The following is a 19,645-nucleotide window of genomic DNA, read 5'->3' on the forward strand; positions in this document are numbered from 1 at the left end:
AGAGCCAGAATGAATCGGAGGCAAGCAATTCGGACAAGAGCTGGAATGAATCGGAGGAAGCCTATTCGGTTCAACAATTTGATTCGGAGGAGCCGGATCAACTAAAGGCCAAGCGGACAAGAAGGTAGCGGAAGTCGACACTAATACGGGAAGCGAGAACCGGAACCAGACTGGACGAGGAGCGCGAGCAAGGCGGGAGAACGCCGTCAAGAGTCGAAGGAAAGGACCGGCTACTATAGACACTAACACCACGATCTGACCTCAAGTTGAGCTTGAGGGGGAGTGTTGAGCGAGCAAGCTTAACCGGATCCAGATCGGCATCTGAATGGTATCCAGAACCAAGAGCCGGATCAGATTGAAACCGGTAGGCCGTTAGAGGCCTACCGATCTAGCTTAGTACGTGAGAATAGTTTTGGGAGTCAGTGTCGGTCCTTCATATAAGCATTGAAGTACTTGTCAGTACTTTTGTTAGTCCTTTATGGACTTGTATAAAAGTGCTCTTTGAGCACATTCTATGTACACACACAAAGTATTATTATTATTTAATTGAGTTTTAGGTTCTACTCTCTTTGTCTCTCCCGTGCATTCTCTGTTAGACCTTCTTCTCTCTACATTCTGTTGGTATTCGGCTGAGCCGGTTTGTCATATGCTTTCGCATATCTACTTCCAACAATTTTGTAAATTCCAAAGATCCACATATGTATATAAAAGATAACAATTATCATAATTTTCAAATATCACATATATAACACACCTTTAAGAGATTGGTGCCCTTTATTCTTCTTCCATTTGTACATGCATAAGAATTCAAAAGACCACATACATTCCAATACCGCGCATATTTATATTCAAAATTTCATCACCGCTCAAAATTTCTATAAAGTTGTATATGTTAAATATGTATAATGTATGCTCAAATTGAGCAAGAAGCCTACCCCATGTTGTAACAATGAAGAGCATGATGGACTAAAATGTCGCAAATGAATGAATTTGTATTGAAACCCTTCATAACAACATCATTGTGGAAATCTTTGCCATTCTTATTGAACCTCGTGTTTCCACAAGCATTGCAGGGCATCTTCACCATGCACAAGCTGACTATAAACAACAATCAGTGTGTTCCATGTCACAACATCATGAACACAATGACTATGAAAATATCCCAAGCTTTATACAAATGAGCCACTTTTGGCATACATGTCAACCAAAACATTACACACTACACCAAATATATCTCGAGCTTCTTCAAGTGAGCCGCCTTCTTGAGTAATTGATTTAACAAAATGATTTTATTTGGCACAGACCATAGCTTGCATACTGCATATGCTCTTGCATGCATCCTTAAGACTGACTACCAATAAAACATTGCTGCAAAATACTCAACCTAATTTTCTTCTCCGTCGTTCCTCTTCTCTTGGTTTTTGGCCTTTTATCATGTATATCATCCTTTTTGTGGAGTTGCTAATATCCTCCATTTCATGACCAAATGAAAGAGTAGAAGAATGTTTTGGATAATAGGTGGTGTTTGTTTTTTTCCCTATCAAGGTGATTGAATAATTTAAGGAAAGTGTTCACTTAAAGTGATATTTGTAAGGACACAAAGACCATGTATATACCAATCTTTTGCATATATATTTCGTTGTTAGGCGGGGGACCATGTCTCATGAGTAGGAAGGGGATAATGCCATGTGTAACCATAAATTGTCGGTATGATAGGCTTTCAATTTGCTTATGTGTCGGAACACAATCAACTTCTTTGTTTTCCTTGCCGTCGCTCACCACAGAAATAAAAGTTCAAAGTTCAAATTTCTCCTCCCACGCATCAAATTGTATATATGGGTCACCACCAAGTTAGATACCAATGCCGAGTTCGAAAAAATGGGGGTTGGGTTAGTATTGACAAAAGCTAAGTTAGAAATACAGGTTTGGGATACGAGTTGGGTTATAAACATTGGCCGTAGTTAAAAAAGGGCAGGCTCGGTTCTGCTCTCTGCTTCTCTTCTCTTTTTGGTGCCAATGCTTCTAGTGTTGGTGTTGGTGCCGATGGCTCGGTCTTTGACGTCTCCTCTGATTTTCCACGATTTTGCTGCCCATCCGCCCGAAGATATCAGGGCTTTTCATTTTGCCTCTTCTTCGACTTTGATCGATGATCACACAAAACACACACACACACACACACACACACACACACACACACACACACACACACACACTCTCTCTCTCTCTCTCTCTCTCTCTCTCTCTCTCTCTCTCTCTCTCTCTTTTGTCGTCCCCTCTCCCTTTCCTCTCCCTCTTCTGTGCTGTGCTCTGTTCGTTTGTTGACTTCTTTTTTGCTCAGTCAACAAATACATACATACATACATACATATATGTACTCTCTCCTCCCCCCTTTCACTTGTACGATCTGCAGCCGCATGCTTCAGCCCTTTTTTAGGAAACCCTAGTTATCGCCCCCAGTTTACTCTTGCAGTGTAGTGTAGTGTGTATTATTATAATTATCATTAAGATATAAATATATACGTACATACATATTGTAAGACTCTGTCAGATTTCGCGTCTCCTCAAGTTGGCAACGGTGGTTGGCTGTGTACATATATATATACATATATGGTGTAGCTAGCGATGGACCATGGCCGTTATGGAGGGTTGCCCACCCATCCAGGTTAGTGTTTTTCATCTCCGGGTAATAATACAGGTGATAATCCATTTTCAGAAAGTGCTAATACATATTTGACTAGCCCAATCTCAAGTAACCATATGTTCTCAGAGCTCTGCAATGATTTGGAGATAATTTTCCCTAATCATATGTATTTGAGTAATAAAAGCTTTTCATAAGTCTGTACTAATCAAGCACTGTAGCAAACATAGTTCTAGCTGAGGGTGTTGAACATGTAGCTGCCTTCCCGCAAATGTTGGAGAATATCACTCACTTGTAATCACGTGACTAATCAAATAACTGACCTTGAACAGTAAAGAGAAAACAGAAGCTAGAGGATCTACCCCCCTGACTATAACCCCCAGCTGAAGCCAATCAGCCCTATCCCATTTATGATTCTACATATTTCAAGGAAGACCACCTCTTTATATATTTGATCCCGTGACATGCCCATACGATATGCCAAATGTGCTATTCCTAACTAATGACTTGTATGTCCTAGTTACCCGATTTGCGCATAACAAGTAAACATACATGCTGAAATGCTGTTTACTATGCATATGGAAGTAATTTGTTTGCTCAGTTTCTTCCAAGGTAGAAACAGAAATTACCTACCACCTGTTACTGCTATTTGGCCCAAATTCAAGGAACTTGAGCCTCCATGTAAGTAGCAGAAGTGTTTGATTTAGACTATGATATCTTTTTGGAAAAACTGTCATCTGATGTGTAAGAGGTGTAGGGTTTGAGCAGGATACCCAAAACTTCCTCGTGGGATGGGTCGCTTGCCACACCCACTACAGAACAAATAAATTGGGCCAACAATGTATTTAGATTCTGCTCATCTGAATGGCACATTGGCTCTCTGAGGTGTTATCTCTTATTCTGTCACTTGAAGTGTAACAAATGACTTTGATGATGATTATGGTAAGAAGTGGTTTTGGTGGAGGCCTTCAATGTAAATAATGTGTCTACTTCTTCCAACTTTGTGATTGCTATTGTTACATCTTGATTTGCCAAAAGTATATTGGATGAGTCATCATGAATCAACCTGATCGGCATTGTTATTGAAATCTTATTGATGACTGATTGAAAATGGAAGTGTGACATGAGCCACACTTTTGCCACAACTATATGGTATTTATGTTCAAGACTTTGTTGCGGGAAACCATTTTTCTAGTGTCGAGTGGTCATCGTTGTCTTAACACCGTCATGCAACATCTCCAATAGACACATGCATAGCTTCGTGATGCAGAATCTTATAAGTAGCCTATTACCAAGATGTTATTGGTGGGATATCAGAAGGAGCTGGCTGGCTAAGCTGACCATTCAGCAACTAGCATCAAAGAAATTTGCTGTATAACTTACAGACAACAGCAAGCGCAGATCTGATACGACTTCTGGCGGTTTCAAACCACTATTACATCAAGGATATTGCAATTCATGATATATGACTTCTGCTCAAATCTTTAATGGAATGAGACATGAGTAGTTATTTACTTCATATGCTTTTGTAGACATGAGTAGTGATTAAGTCAACAGGACAGGACATAGTTCAGCGTTAATATCTCTATAAATGAAAACAATTGGAGCGTTATGACTTATGCAATTATTCTTTGTGATCTTGCAGAAGCTACATTGTGTCAGATACTCCAGGAGGCACAACATCGATGGCTTCGTCCTCCTGAAGTTTGTGAGATATTGCGCAATTATTGCAAGTTCAAGCTCACACCAGACCCCCCACACAAACCGCAAAGTTAGTAACATTTTCTGTTCTCTGAATAGTGAATTCTTCAAATCCACTTTGCTCCCTCAAATTTGCAGCACTTTTACTACAATATCCACTTTCTTTTATTATGAGCTCAACTTGGCTCGTTAAATTTGGAAGTGTAGGTATTTTCACTTCTATAATTTTTTATCTGTGTACATGGGGCCAACAATGTTCCTTTGGTTATTATTTCTAAGTTCCATGCAAGAGTTGCCCTTAACTTCCCAATACTCTATGCAAGACAAATTACTAGTTCATATTAATATTGCATGTATATCTCTGCATTTTGTAAGGAGTAAAATCATATATGAGATAATGTACCTGGTAAATGATTCATGTCACACAGTTTTATGATCCTTTGAGGTGTTGACACAATGTGCTTAAAACAGGAATACAATAATTGTTTCTTCTCCCTTATTTCTAATTGCATTGATTCCTTCTGACATTAAAATTTCTAAATTGCATTTCATGTTTTGTTTCTTTGTAGGTGGGTCACTTTTTCTCTTTGATCGCAAAGCTTTAAGGTATTTTCGGAAAGATGGCCATAATTGGCGAAAGAAGAAGGATGGGAAAACTGTTCGAGAGGCTCATGAAAGGTTAAAGGTGAGTTGTTTGTCTGAGACATGCTGCTAAAGGTCACTTTATAAATAATTCTGATTAATGCTGTCTTTCTGAAGATTAATTCTGAAATCAAGTATTACTGAAATATTCAGGCAGGAAGTGTTGAAGTGCTACATTGCTACTATGCGCACGGAGAAAATAATGAAAATTTCCAAAGACGGAGCTATTGGATGCTAGAGTAAGCTTCTTGATATAGAGTTGGCCACTTTTGCTTGCAGACGTGTTCGATAAGTTTTGGACAACCGTTATTGACATGGTTTTGCTCTTTCTGATGTAATTTCAGTACAAATGAACACATAGTTCTGGTGCACTATCGAGAGGTCAAAGAGGTATTTAAATACTTATCTGCAAGTGTCTTTATTGATCTGCCTCTGTATTGATTTACATTATGAGTATTGTAATTATATCTTTCAATGTGGTTATTGTGATGTTTTTCTTAACATTCAGCATTTTGTAATTACAGGGGAGCAGAAGTGGTACACGTTCTCCAAATAGTTTCTCAATTGTCAAGAGTCCATCTACAGGAAATTCCGGTTCATTTGTTGGAAATTCCCGAACAATCTCAGGCACATCCCCTCAAACTTCTCCGCTTGTTTCGCCACGTTCATCAAGTCCCAATACTAGTACAGATTGGAATGGTCCAACTTATTCACCAGATTGTGATGGGCCTGAATCCAGTGATGATACAGATCAATTGCGAGCCAGAGAACCAAGTGATTGTCATGGTATGACAAGGGTTGTAACCAATGCCAGGATTCCTCAGTCATCCTCATCTGTTGTAATTGGAAATCAATCTAGCAGTAATTATAAAGAAAAACTTTTTTCTCCCTACAATATTACAGCTAGGCCTGGCACAGAAGTCGATCTATTAGTTTCAAGAGTGGATAGTATACAGGGAGCTCATGTGAAACAAGAGGATGGTGCTGTATCACCTGATGGATTTGATATGCAAGAATGGTCTGAAGTTCTAAGAAAAAACAATGGTTGTGCAAGTACTGCAACTGGTACGTATGGGCTTGAGGGCTTTCCTAAAGGAGCCCTTAATGAAGGAACAGGAGTAGTTCACCAGAATACAGTGGAACTTAGGCAGTTGCAACCTCATCCAGAAGCATTCCCAGATGTAAGCTGAAATATTTGCAACAATATTAGTTTCAAAAATAGACTTGTAAGATGCATAATTTAGTATACACTATGTAGTAGAGATGCATTGTTGCACATGACCTCAGTGTTTATTGGGATGAACCCCGCGGGTTGGGAATATAAAGAGATGACAGATCTGACATGTAGATAATCTGGTTCCTTATTTTTTGCTTCAAGGTTTCCCTTGATAGACTCACCTTGGGTAAGGAGGAAATAGTTATATCCGCCATGTTCCCTGAACGTTGTCAGTAGGAGGTTTAGAGCTCCTTTCTTGTCTTGATGGTTACACTTTGCTGAAAAATGTAGAAATGTCCTTCTGAGATCATTATCCCTTGATAGACTTGCCTTGGGTAAGGGGGAAATAGCGATATCCACCATGTTCCCTAGATGTTGTTAGGGGATTTAGTGCTCCCTTCTTGTCTTGATGGTTACACTTTGCTGAAAGTGTAGAATATGTTCTTCTGAGATCAGTAGGGGGTTTGTTCGTTTTGTGCTCCCTGTACAAGAAATATATCGAACATAATCTTGGACATATGAATGTGATACTAGCATAATACATTCAAATGGTGACTTTTTCACAAAATAATGAATGTTGAGATTGCTGAATGGTTTGTATAATAAATATGTTTTTATTGCTTCTGATATTTCTTAAGTTTCGGAGGAAGATGAATCATCTTTCGAGGCCTTACTCCATGTGGTTAGACCTGGAAGAATCTTCTTCAAGGGTGTATTTTGTGAGATTTGTTAAGCTGCTAGAGGCAATTATTAATATTTTCTTTAACCGATTTTTTATTTTTGCTTCAATGAGCTAAACTAAAATATACAAATCGGAAGAATCATTGAAATATTAGAATCAAACTATGGGATTTAGACCTGTGTGTGGATGGGGGCGCTATTGTCTCTCTGCATTCTCAACAGATTGTTTAGTGATCTTGAATGATGACCAACAACATAGTTTGCATTTTTGATTGAGAGCAGCCTTAATATGATCGCTTCATAGAATGATATAAATTAGCATGGTTTATTCTAATGGGATCAGTCTCTCTTGTAAATACCAGGTGGTTAATGGAGATCACTGTACCTGGAATACTGTAGTGGCTCCAGTGGATGATGGTGGGCACAATGCAAGTGTCATGTTCAGTAGCTTTGAGGCTGATGTGCCTAATGAGCTCTACCAATCTCGTCATCAATTTCCTCAAAAATATCAAAATATGGAGCAGAGTAATGGTGATCAGCAGAGCCTTAGCAAGTTTGATGCTTCTTCTGATAATAAAGATAGTTCACAGTCATATGTAAATGTATTCAGAGACTTTCAAGCTGACATTCCTACTCAGCATATCGACCATGATGCTTTCAAAAAATATGATAGCTTTGGTAGATGGATGAACCAGGACATTGGGGCAGATATTGATACTATGCTACCATTTCCTTCAGATATAACATGTTGGGCAAGTGCTCTTGTTGAAGATGACCCTGCTTTGACTCAACAGATGCAAGTAGATACCAGATCAAAATCCTTTTCACGACACAAGTGTTTTAGCATCTCAGATGTTTCACCTACTTATGTGTCATCAAACTGTGATACCAAGGTGAGAATCACGTATTTTTAATGGGGATATTTATTCAGGAATTTACGTAGTTATTTGATGTAACTTTTATGTGGATTAAAAATTATAACAGCAGAGTTTGAGTCAGTGTATCCCAGTCACAGAAATTTGAAGGATTGAGGGCTAGAGATATTAGTTTCAGCAGGAGTAAATTGTAACTGCTTCCTAGGGGAAAATTAACACTAATAGTCTATTTCTTTGCCTTGGGAAGTGCACATGGATTTATAATATATAATGGATTGTTACAATGGCCTGGATCAGATGCTTTGACATGTTGGAACCCAAACGGAGGTGAAAGCACCGCCGATTACCTAATGGGATCTCCATATCTTATACCTGAAATAAGAGAGTTCACTATATCTGGTAGACCTATTGGCCTGGCAGCAGATCATGCATATCTACGATTTGAGGTGAAGGATGGATGTCCAAGGGATGTATATGCTAGGGAGAGTGGGCTGGGTAATTACCAATTTATTCGAGAGACAATTGATGTGTATATTTGTGTAGTATATAATAGATATGCTAGATTTGGACCCTTTCACACCCCTACAAGAAGTTACACAAGGATTGTCAAAGTCATTGCATAAAGCTGCCACAAATGCCTATCCTCACACAGCGGCCAATGCCCCCAAACGTGGTAGTCATACATAATAGTTGGTATGATGAGGAATGTCGTGATACAAGGAGATAGCTTGTAGTGTGAAATAACTAGGGGTATTTATACACAAACAAGCAAGAGCAACCTTCTAACGCCTCGTGAGGAAGAAGCAGAGATTATAGCTTCGCTTGTTTCTAGGAAAATTAAGTAAAAGAGCATGGAAAATGTTTAATGAGAGGCAATCTACAACTCAAGTGACCTCACCTCAGATGTGGCATGGATATGCTAATGTTCTATTTGATATGCGGGGGCAGCCTTCACTTCCCCACTCACATGGCTCATGCCCACATGAATCCACCTTTTGTACTCCACAAAATGTAAGAAATGCCATTGATTGGTTACAATTTGAGAAGGCCTAGAATCATGCTTGATTGGTTGGTGAGCACTTTATCTATGCCTGTGACATCTTGCTCCATTGCTAGCACACATCTTTAATAGAGCCATGCGTGAAGGTTTCCCTACTAGATGGACGGAACATACCATTGTGCCAATCCTCAAGAGTGGAGACCCTATGATGCCAAGCAACTATTGGACAATCGTGATTGGTCACTACTTGGCTAAACTATGTAGCTCGATTCTAGAGTCTGAATTGAGCATATGCGCTGTGTGAAATCACTGCCGTTCAGCTGGACAGGCAGGCTTTCGGAAGGGGTTCACAACTTTGGATCACATATTGACTCGCTGAGCCTGTATCGAGGAGGGCAGAGCCCATAATAAGAGGATTTATTGCTTCTTTATGGATTTCTGAAAAGCCTTTACACTATGCGGCGTGCTCGACTTATGCAACAACTAGAAGCCCTTAGTGTCCCTACAGAGATGCAATGGGGAATCTATGCACTGTATGAATCCGTGTCAGGAAAAGTGGTGTCTCATTGGTTTGTTAGAGGTGGTGGCTAGCACAATCGGAGTGAGACAAGGATGCCCGCTTTTGCCCACTCTCTTCGGTCTCTATATAAATGAGGTATCACATTACATAAAGAGATTCGATGGTTCAGGAGCATGCCTAGCGGGTATAGCTATACAAATATTACCATATGCTAATGATATTGTGTTGGTTTCTAACTCTCCGAAGGGACTCCGAGACATATAAAGGCCTTAAAAGTATTTTGTACAGACAAAGGTTTGGCTATAAACATGGATAAAACTAAAGTGATGGTATTTAACACCACTCATGCATGGGTAAAATGATTAGAACCATAATTCTTCTTGGGAGAGGAAAAGTTGGAATACACATGCTCCTTCCCATAGTTAGGAGTAATATTTATAGGGCCTAGGTTCTCCTTATGGAAGGCTGCTTGTGCCCAACTTTCTTGTGGATATGCAGCCACGAACTAAACTGTGGATGTTTGATACAATTGTAACACCAACTCATCTCTTTGGAGTAGAAATGTGGGAACCGAGTCTTGACAAGGCAAATTACTAGAAAGATTTAAAGGGACCTTTAGTGTCAATGATTGCCCGTATGATAAGGAGTGGATATTTACAGGGCCTAGGCTCTCCTTAAGGAAGGCTGCCTGTGCCGGACTTTCTCGGGGATATGCAGCCATTGGTGCTCTCGAAATACAACGTGCACATTTGCAGTTCCAAGAGCCACGAACTAAATTGTGGATATTTGATACACTTGTGACACGAACTCTTCTCTATGGAGTAGAACTGTAGAAATGTGGTTACCGAGTCTTAACCAGGCAAATTATTGGAAAGATTTAGAGAGAGCTTTTGTGTCAATGATTGTGTGCATGATAAGGAGCAAAGCATCGGTACCCCATGATATAATTTGGGCAGAGATGGGAGCAGCCCCTATAATCACCGAGGCATTATTTTGATTAGTGACTTGTATCCAATGTCTTTGGGAGCTCCCTAAAGGAAGGTACTCAAGGGTGGCACTTATGTCATCAAGACAACTGGCTAAACATGAAGAGTTTCATTGTTGGTATGCTGAAATTCAACAATGGTTCAAGTCACATGGCATAAGCATAAATGCACTATCTTCGTTCCAATATAGCTTGGACTGTCCCCATCTTCATGACCAAAGTGGCAAAGAATAGATTGATCCAGAGTGATATTATTAACTTGGAAAACAATATAAAATGGATCAACCCCAAAATATCACTTGGTATGAAGATAGCCTACTACAAGACACACTTTTTACACACATTGGAGTATGGATTCATCATCAGACCACCTTATATGGACACACACCTATCCTATGCGCTGCGCAGTGTGATAGGTAGGTAGATATGCACGAATACCTCTGGAAGAAAGAAATTGCCATTTGTACCATCAAGGAGTGGAATCTGAAGAACACTATGTTTGTCACTGTAGTGTCTTTTATGAATAAACAACAAGTCTGTATTTGTAATCAAAGGACATAAATGTTGAGCTACTCATCCCTGCAGTTCATGACATTTTCCCATCGTTAGAGATATCGGGGCTCTTAAGCATTGAAGCACAAACCATATTGTTTGTTTGTTTCAACTTGTTAATGTATTATTCTCTTACTCTACATTGTAAATCTTCAAGGTTCTTGCATCAAAAAGTAATCGATGATTTTTATATATTTCTTTTTCTTGATAGGTACTGGTTGTTGGCAGTTTTAGTGATACCTTGGAAAATATTTCAGAATCCAAATGGTGCTGTATGTTTGGAGATGTTGAAGTTCCTGTTGAGTTTCTGCAACCTGGGGTTTTGAGGTGCATTGCACCTCCTCATGTTCCTGGAAAGGTTCCTTTGTGTATAACAAGAAATGATGGGATTGCATGCAGTGAAGTGAAAGAATTCGAATATCGTGATGAATCTAAAGAATCAAGTGTCAATTCATCTGAATGGACATCTTCATATAAGAGGGACATACTTTTCCAAATTCGTCTTGCACGAATGCTCTCCTGCGGAATTACAATACCACAGCGGACAATACCTGAGGACATATCTAAGGATTTATCTACTGCGTTGAACTCATTGAGTTTGTTTGAAGAATGGGAAAAAATGGAGGATCAACTCACAGATTCCAGTTTTCCGGCTAGAATTTTAAAGGTGCAATTCGTTGACAAACTATTGAAGGAAAACTTCCGGTTATGGGTATTGAAGAAAGTTCAAGATGGTGGTAAAGGTGCAGCTGTGCTGGATGATAATGGGTTGGGAGTTTTGCACATGGGAGCAGCACTTGGGTATACTTGGATCATCGTCCCCATCTTAGCCGCTGGAGTGAATATTAACTTTCGGGATTCGCGAGGATGGACTGCTCTTCATTGGGCTGCACACTGTGGCAGGTAGAATGCATGCACAATAGGAAAATAATTTAAATAGAAGAAAATTGTGGCTGCAATTCTTGAAGATGAATTTATAATGGTGCATCTGCATGTCAGTATTCCTTTGTCTACATTGTATGGATAACATGAACACCCCTTACAATTGTTGAAGGGGATTTTAGTATCGTGTATTTGTGTATGAAAATATACCTTCGTCTGTTGTGTATGGAATCTGGATACCATGAATATTTCTTATGATTTAACAAGTTATGATACCTGCGAATAGTCAGTTGTGTTTTTGATTGACCCTCTGACCGTTGATAGGGAATCTATGGTGGTAGCTCTTCTAGCTAATGGTGCAGCTCCAGGTGCAAAAACCGATCCCACTAGTACATTCCCAGCAGGCCAGACTCCAGCTGATCTTGCATCTACTGAACATCATAAGGGAATTGCAGGGTACCTTGCAGAGGCATCTCTTACAAGCCATCTTTCACTGCTTACTTTGAAGAATAAATTGGATGGAAGCGTGCTTAGCAATGAAACAATAGAAACTGTGTCTGAAAAGTCCATCGTACAGCCGAGTGCGGGAGAAAGTCAAGAACAACTATCTTTGCAAGACTCCCTTGCTGCCGCTCGTAATGCTACCCAAGCTGCAGCCCGTATCCAATCTGCATTTCGTGTGCAGTCATTTAAAAGAAAGCAGGTGTCCTATTCCCTTGAGAAGGATGAGTATGGGATCTCTAATGAGGAAGCAAAGTGCATTGTAGCTGCACAAAAATCAAACAGGAGTGGATTGACCTTTGACGCCGATGAAGTTTCTCATTCTGCTGCCATTCGTATACAACAAAAATATCGTGGCTGGAAAGGGCGCCAAGAATTCCTTCTATTCCGCCAGCGTGTTGTTAAGATTCAGGTACTAAAGTGAACTAAACAAAAGCGTGTTGTTTTGGTTAATCAAAATGTACATCGCTACAGTTTTTAGAGTTAAATTCCTTCAAAAATGAACAAATATATTATACTTCATCCTCTAGCCATATGACAGGATTGGACCAATCTAGTATTATGTAGCATGCTAGTAGAGTGGCAAATCTGGTTAGTATCAGACTTCAGTTCATTAAATTTTGTTATTTGTTTACTTTCCATTAACTCCGTACGAAGGAATGACCTTTGTACCGTTAAACAATGTAGCAGGGAAATCTTTTAATGTCCAAGGACATGGAGAGGCATATGTGTCCGGATCTAAGCTAAGCCATCCTCACGTTTTTTTAAGGCCCCATTCAACATATAGGGAAGAAATGCGTGCCATTATTTAGCTGGTGGCAACCTCTTTTTCATAGATACACCTTGGCATTTGAAGTATCCTGAACTGCGTGTCTTATATCTTTCAGTATCCGAAGTAGGCTTTTAGTCTAGTTTGAATGATGTATCAGATTCTGTTCCCAAGGTGAAAATCAGTCCGATTATTATTGTGATAAGTTTCGGTTTCTTCTGCCCACGTATATATATTGATATGATTTTACTCTTTTAATATTGATGCCTACTGGGTTTAGTTTCATTTCCCCAGGTGAAAATTAAGCGAATTTTATTGTGATAAGTTTTGGGTCTCTTTTGCCTATATAGATATGTTGATATGATTTCCCTTTTTTAATCTTGATGTCCTGCGCTCATATTTCAGATTTTAGTTTGCATGATCTGTTTTTAGCATCTTATGAAAAGACAATAATAAGCTCCCAAGAAGTCAAAGTTTCTTCAGCTTTTTTCGTTTATAACCATGGCCCTCGGACTTTTTCAGGCCCATTTTCGAGGACATCAAGTCCGTAAGCAGTACAAGAAGATTGTATGGTCAGTGAGCATTGTGGAGAAAGCAATCTTACGATGGCGGAGAAAGGGCAGAGGCTTACGTGGGTTCGAATCAGTGAAGCTGAAAGCTTTGGAACTGGGTTCAAATTGTGATGGAGATGAGGACTTTCTGAAAGCAGGAAGGAAGCAAACCGAGGCAGGGTTGGAGAAGGCTCTTGCTAGGGTTCACTCGATGGTCAGATCTCCAGAAGCTCGTGAGCAGTACAGAAGGCTTCTTGAAGGTTATCAAAAGACAAAGGTGAAACTTCCTAATTGATCCCCATTTCATGGAGTGATAAGACTTCAAGAAAAAACTATAGTTATAGTAGCCTGATTTTTCTGCAAACACCTTCGAAAATCATATAATTGCCCAAATGTTTTAGCAAAGAAAGAAGGATTTACCAAGTACTATTTGTTGAGACAAGAAAAATCTAATTATTAGATAGTGATTTTCTCTGATTGATTCGCCCAAGTTAGAAAAAGAAATTTGACAAGTCGTTACTACCAAAAATTACTTCTGAAAGGTTGAAAGGTTAGCCTCATGTTTTGATTTGAATTTGGTTGTATGGTAATGTGAGATTGATCAATTTACACTTAATGACTTCATGAGGTTCCTTATTGTTACTTTGACACCATGAAATTCTTCCGTATAATCTTATATATACCTCAAATTTTCAATTTACAGGTGCAAATACTAGGTGGTCCTATCGTTGATGCCAATGATGCTTCAAAGGAGGAACAAAGCTCGGAAGATTTTGCTATGTCTACATATTCTGAAGGCTTCTTCTAGGCCCTATTGAAAACAAGAGTGAGCATTTACTAACCTCTCAGTTATTTTGCAATGTATAGATTTTCATAAAAGCAGGAACCACTATATTTATAATCTTGGTGCCGAGTCATTCAACATAAGTTCATCGATTTTTGTTGTTTTTATTTAACTCAGCAAGGCTTGTACAAAAACTGCCGCCTGTGTAACTTCTAGGTACTGATAGAGAACCCAACACACTTGAATCAAACCTCTCATATGGGGAATCAAAGGTCGATATGTAAAACAATGTGTTCTCTTTTCTAGTTAGGAGGCTAAATATTAAATAGCAAACTCTTATCTCTTTCAATTTGAAAGAAAACATATGCAGATATAATGATAAAATAATCAGCTATGGCCAGTTATTTTGAAAATCTATTTGGTGCTCCTTACGTCTACACGGTGTTGAGAATGGATACAAACAGAAATTAAGAGTATACAAAAATATTTGGAGAGCCTATTTCTAAGAATGAGTTTTAAAATACTAAGCTCTCTAAAAACTGATTATGATATGTTTAGTTGCTGGTTATTATTGACCAAGAAATCATGAAAATGTTGGCCAATGATTAATTAATGCATTCACGTAGAGCAAAAAACCTCTAGATAGTTTTAGTTTAAAAATTGTTTGTGAAACATCTAATCAAAACTTGCATAGGATAAACGTTAAGTGTGACAAACCATCTTAGAATTAGAATTTTTATCGTCCATAAAGAGGCCAAATTTGACCTATGGGACCAGAGTATACATGTGTTCTTGACATGTGTCTCCTTCCTAAGAAGGGGTATTCATACATTGAAGCAACCTTCTCTATGTGTGAATAAAGTATGCACATATGAGCTCAACCTTCTCGGTGGTGTCTTAAGTATGGTACTTAAATTATTACTCCCTCTTAGTATGTCAGCATATCTTGAATGAATTGCACTATTTGTCGAGCATTTGAAGAGCAAGTAACATTCATCCTCTACCATGCCTTCATTGCGTACATTGCATGTCTTCAAATTAGTTACATTTTGATACCATGATGCAACTTCAATACCTAACTTGTGAGATTGAGTGTAAAGTAGTGTAAGGGCTCTACAAACTCATATTGGTAATGAGATAAGGTTGGATACGATCAATAGGCATTCTTGCTTTATATTGAGACCAACATTTAGGGTTGACATTTGCAATGTAGTATTCTAGCTTTGTCCTCTCATCATCTTCTCACTTCATCCTTAATGATTCCACCAACCTTTCCTCAATCATTACATAATGTATAACATTACCTGAAAGCTCAAAAAGATCATCCAAACCCCTCTATAAACATCTCACCTCTATAAAGTTATGGTCTGGGGACAAATGAAGGCAATAAGGCAAGAGAAACAAACATATATTAATATTGCCTTCCAAGGTCAAATATGGCTTATGAAATACTTGATCTTCAAGAACTTGAATAATGAATGTCACAATTACAAGTGCACATTGTGATTGTGAAAGAAATTCATGCAAGGAGTGGGTTTAGTCGAAGATGTGATCATTTGTACGGAAATGAACCAAAATGTGATACTATTGATTCTTGAACTTATTTAGGGCAAAGTGTGCATAATCGACTACTCTCATCACTTGTACCCTAGTGACTTGTCTCATAGAGCATGTGAAATGTCACAGGAAACAATGGTTTGGATGGCAAACAATGTGATGGGCTTTGACATGTATTTATGTGTTATTTCTTAGTTTAAGGTAATATAATATGTGAAGCGTGAGTTTCCACCTTTTTTCCATGTCATGATACATTGGAATTGCAAAAAAACCTCGTTCACAAAGGAATTTATTGATTCATAATGAAACATGTTGTATCCCATATTTGAAACCATTTTTCTACACCTTGCATCAACTAAAACACAAAAATTTGCTTGTGTGAGTGTGTGTGTCTATTGGACCTTTTTGCTTGCTTCCCATGTGATTATAGGAAGTCAATTTGAGGGGTTTTTTAAAGCTTAAGCATGTATTTCACAATCCTTTCCACAACCATGATCTGAATGGGAATTGTTCTCGGGTCAAGAAGTAGGAGTTTGTATGGTGTTTGTTTCTTGACTTGGAGAAACTTTATAAGAAAATTCTTTTGAACATTTTCAAACTCTTCCTAAGTGGATTTACCAATGTTAATGCCTTATAATTCCGCCCGATAGAGAATCATTGGTGTCACCGAAGTGGCAAACATGTATTTCTTGAGAACCTAACATTAAAATTTTCCAACATTGCATGTGTTCTCAAATGCATAATATGCTCTCTTTCCCACCTTTGAGCAAAGAATAGCGCATTGATCTATCTTTGATTCGAGGGAACTTGAAGCTCAAGGCATTTAAACATAAAGCTTTCCATAGTCTCAAGTGTCTCATTATTGTACATAATATATGGTTTATCCATATTTTAGCTCTCCATATTGTTGTTTTAGAGCTATGCAAAAGTCTTCCAATGCCATAATACGCCGTCCGTCGTGTAAATGCGCATGCTTGTGGTACTTGAGTGGGAACGTGGGTGACCTAAACCGGGGACGTTGTGATGCTTAGAGAAAAGACCCTTAAACCCTTTAGTAGGTGTCCTTGCATAATTTCCCCTTATAATGTAAACTGTGCTTAGTGGATAGCGTGGGGCACCTTGGAGTCCAACTTCAACTGAGGCTAGAGTGAGCCAAAAGCTTGCATATATCGAAGGCTCCAATGAGTCGAAGGTTCAAACCAATCAAGTTGTGGGCTAGCGACTCTGGTGGGCTCCTTGCATCAGCCAACGCTATCGAGGAAATCCTCACGTGTTCGCGAAATGAAGCAAGACTACAAGGGTCCTGGACCGGAAGGATTTGAAGTTTTTATTAGCTTTAGTGAGAAGGTATTTAAGATAGAGAGAGGGATTGAGAGACGGAGATTCCAATTCTGAGATAGATTTGAGAAAGAGAGATTGACCCCTTGAATTCAATTTTGAGAGAGAAGATACATAACCAATAGGATAAGTAGTTTTCTTATTATTAATTTCTTGATGCCCCTATGCATATGATGCATGTGAGGGTACAAGACATGCATATAATGCACGGAAAGCATGAAATGCATGCGATTCATGTTTGCCATTTGGCGTTCATGCATCACATGTGATGCATGATGACCATCTCACTTATCCAAGCTCTCATGTATGAGAATTTACATGTGAAAAGTACAATGATGAAAATAAACTTCAAAGAAACATCTTAGCCTAATGGTATGTCAATTGTTTCCTATCTAGGTGCAAGGTTCAAGACTTGCTTGCACCCCTTTGTATGCACTCAAATGTTACTAGGCTTTAGTCTTATTTTTATATTTACAAATGTTTGAGTGCACATCACACGTGCACATGTTTAACTTTATCTAACTTTTCTTTTATGATTCTCATTTCAATCCTATTTACAACTTGCTAGTATATGCGTGTGGCCTTCACCCCTTTCACACGTGCACATTGCACCTTCGTGATTTCGTTAGTTCCACACAATTTTCACACCGTTGCCCAAAATCTTCACGACACCACGTTTTCCCCTTCCTCCCTCCCTCCTCTCACCCACCCACTCACACAACAATGGTATGTGAACAATTTAACATGAGATTAAAGTTGATTACACTCGATTGACAGAACATTCACTTGATAAAGACCAAATACCATGATTTTGGTGGTTCTTACAAAATGACCTTCAATGGTTTAAACAAGAAGAATAATGATGAGGAGCAATCAGGCTTCAATGCAGATTCAAGCTGCTTGACTACTTTCTATGACGACAACGCCTCTTTCTCAATGTAGTCTCCTTGTGCCACTTAATGCTCCCTTCTCCAACTAGTAGTCGAGCTCCAACATAATAAGAAGAAGAGGAAGTCGAAAGAGAAGTGCTCCTAGTCATTTTCAGATTCACTCTCTTTCCAAATCTAAAACTCTCAAACAATGAAGAAGAACAAGAGTAGAAAGAAAGAAAGAAAGAAAGATATATTAACGTCTTTTAAGAGGCCAAAATGCATGCCTCTTCAATGCCCAAAATCCCAAAATGGTCAAACCCTTAAATGAGCCCTCCACTCTTCCTTTTATAGAGACGAGGCTTAACATTAAATGCTTGACTACCTGCTTCACATAAATGGCAGCCCCTTTTTTATACGGATTAAGATCCAAACTCTAGAGTCTACACCCCATTGTGTATAATCTATAACTCTAGTCACTAATCTATAGCCTATAGTACTTTTATTGTCCTTTATACATATTTACATTTAATGTGATTGTCCCACTTTCCGCCTTTTTATTTATTTTTACATTAGGACCCACCATATCATGAGATCCAACCCCACCAAACCTTTTCATCATCTGGTATGTGCCAAGAATGATGGGGCCGAAGGTCATCAAACTTCGTCTTCCTCACTTCCGTTTCCATCCATGTTGTCACCTTTGTTGTCCTGAGCCTCTGACTCTTGCTCACCTTTGTTTTCGTCTTCCTCAAAACCATCTAGGTGTGGCTCATTCTTTTGTGACTTGAAGATCTTTACTCTTTTCGCCTCTATTGGTACCACAAGCCTTGTCTTGTTGTTACGAGCATGACCATATAATATCTTGTGGTAAGATTGTATCATAGTATTCTATACACGTGGATAAAGTGTGAGGATAAATGAGGAGAGAGAAGGGTGTCGATCCACTCGACCACCCACGAGCGAAGGGATCGAGACAGACTTGAGCCTTAATCGGCGTCCCATACCACCACCACAACATCAAGTCATACCTGGTACTAACACGCTCATTTCAAGAGTTGATCACCACGAGGACAGAGTCCAGAGTCTCAAAGTAGTCGATAATGTGTCAAATGAGGGTTACGTAGCTAGGCCTCATATTTATAGACAAACCTAAGGTCCCCAAGCAAGTTTACACTTGGCCTTAATGGGTTGTCTCAATCCCAAGGATTAAAAGTAATCCTTCCGTTCTTTACAATCTCGTTTAACCCTCACACTTTATCCACGTGTATAGAACACTACGGTACAATCATGTCTGTAACACTTGCCTAGTTCAACAAGGTGGTCGGTGGCATCACCATTTGTGCTTATCACCATATAAGTTCTATAATGCATAGATAAGTCTATAAGAGTTAAAGCACCATAACTGTCAACACATTTTCCCTTTAGGTTTCTCCAAAATTCATCACATGTACATATGTGTTTTTGCTTGTGTTATGAGAAATTGATGAGTCACTTCTCATGTTCTTCATTTTTTTTGAAAAGTTTTATGTACTTAGACAAATGCTTTCGATATTATTTTTTTACCATTGAATACATCCAAAC

General features: G+C 38.9%; 1 protein-coding gene across 4 annotated transcripts; it reads left to right on the top strand.

Annotated features, from left to right (window-relative positions):
* Positions 1 to 2,543: 2,543 nt before the first annotated feature.
* On the top strand, positions 2,544 to 14,710 carry LOC147856676 (calmodulin-binding transcription activator 3-like). 4 transcript variants are annotated; one of them, XM_087328186.1, is made up of 12 exons: positions 2,544 to 2,662; positions 4,284 to 4,409; positions 4,909 to 5,024; positions 5,135 to 5,220; positions 5,326 to 5,371; positions 5,506 to 6,162; positions 7,241 to 7,771; positions 11,022 to 11,713; positions 12,017 to 12,605; positions 13,485 to 13,790; positions 14,217 to 14,339; positions 14,475 to 14,710. In XM_087328186.1, the coding sequence occupies exons 1-11, from the start codon at positions 2,623 to 2,625 to the stop codon at positions 14,319 to 14,321; spliced, it is 3,294 nt and encodes a 1,097-aa protein (XP_087184312.1). In that variant the 5' UTR covers positions 2,544 to 2,622; the 3' UTR covers positions 14,322 to 14,339; positions 14,475 to 14,710. The 4 variants fall into 4 exon arrangements, with proteins under 4 accessions (XP_087184312.1, XP_087184313.1, XP_087184311.1 ...); XM_087328187.1 differs by having other exon boundaries at positions 14,514 to 14,710; XM_087328188.1 differs by having other exon boundaries at positions 2,545 to 2,662; positions 7,241 to 7,403; positions 7,617 to 7,771; positions 14,217 to 14,710.
* The last annotated feature ends 4,935 nt before the right edge of the window (positions 14,711 to 19,645 follow it).

This window comes from Azolla caroliniana, unplaced genomic scaffold (assembly GCF_043228905.1).
Source record: "Azolla caroliniana isolate FFs.n. ecotype wild unplaced genomic scaffold, voAzoCaro1.0.p SCAF_12, whole genome shotgun sequence".
In the NCBI taxonomy this organism is placed as follows: domain Eukaryota; kingdom Viridiplantae; phylum Streptophyta; class Polypodiopsida; order Salviniales; family Salviniaceae; genus Azolla; species Azolla caroliniana.

Bases quoted from the DNA above. Each gene is read 5' to 3' on its own strand.
- LOC147856676 (XM_087328185.1), top strand. From the start codon at position 2,623: ATGGACCATGGCCGTTATGGAGGGTTGCCCACCCATCCAG. The intron at 5,221-5,325 runs GTAAGCTTCTTG...ATGTAATTTCAG, and splicing joins CGGAGCTATTGGATGCTAGA to TACAAATGAACACATAGTTC. The intron at 6,163-7,240 runs GTAAGCTGAAAT...TGTAAATACCAG, and splicing joins ATCCAGAAGCATTCCCAGAT to GTGGTTAATGGAGATCACTG.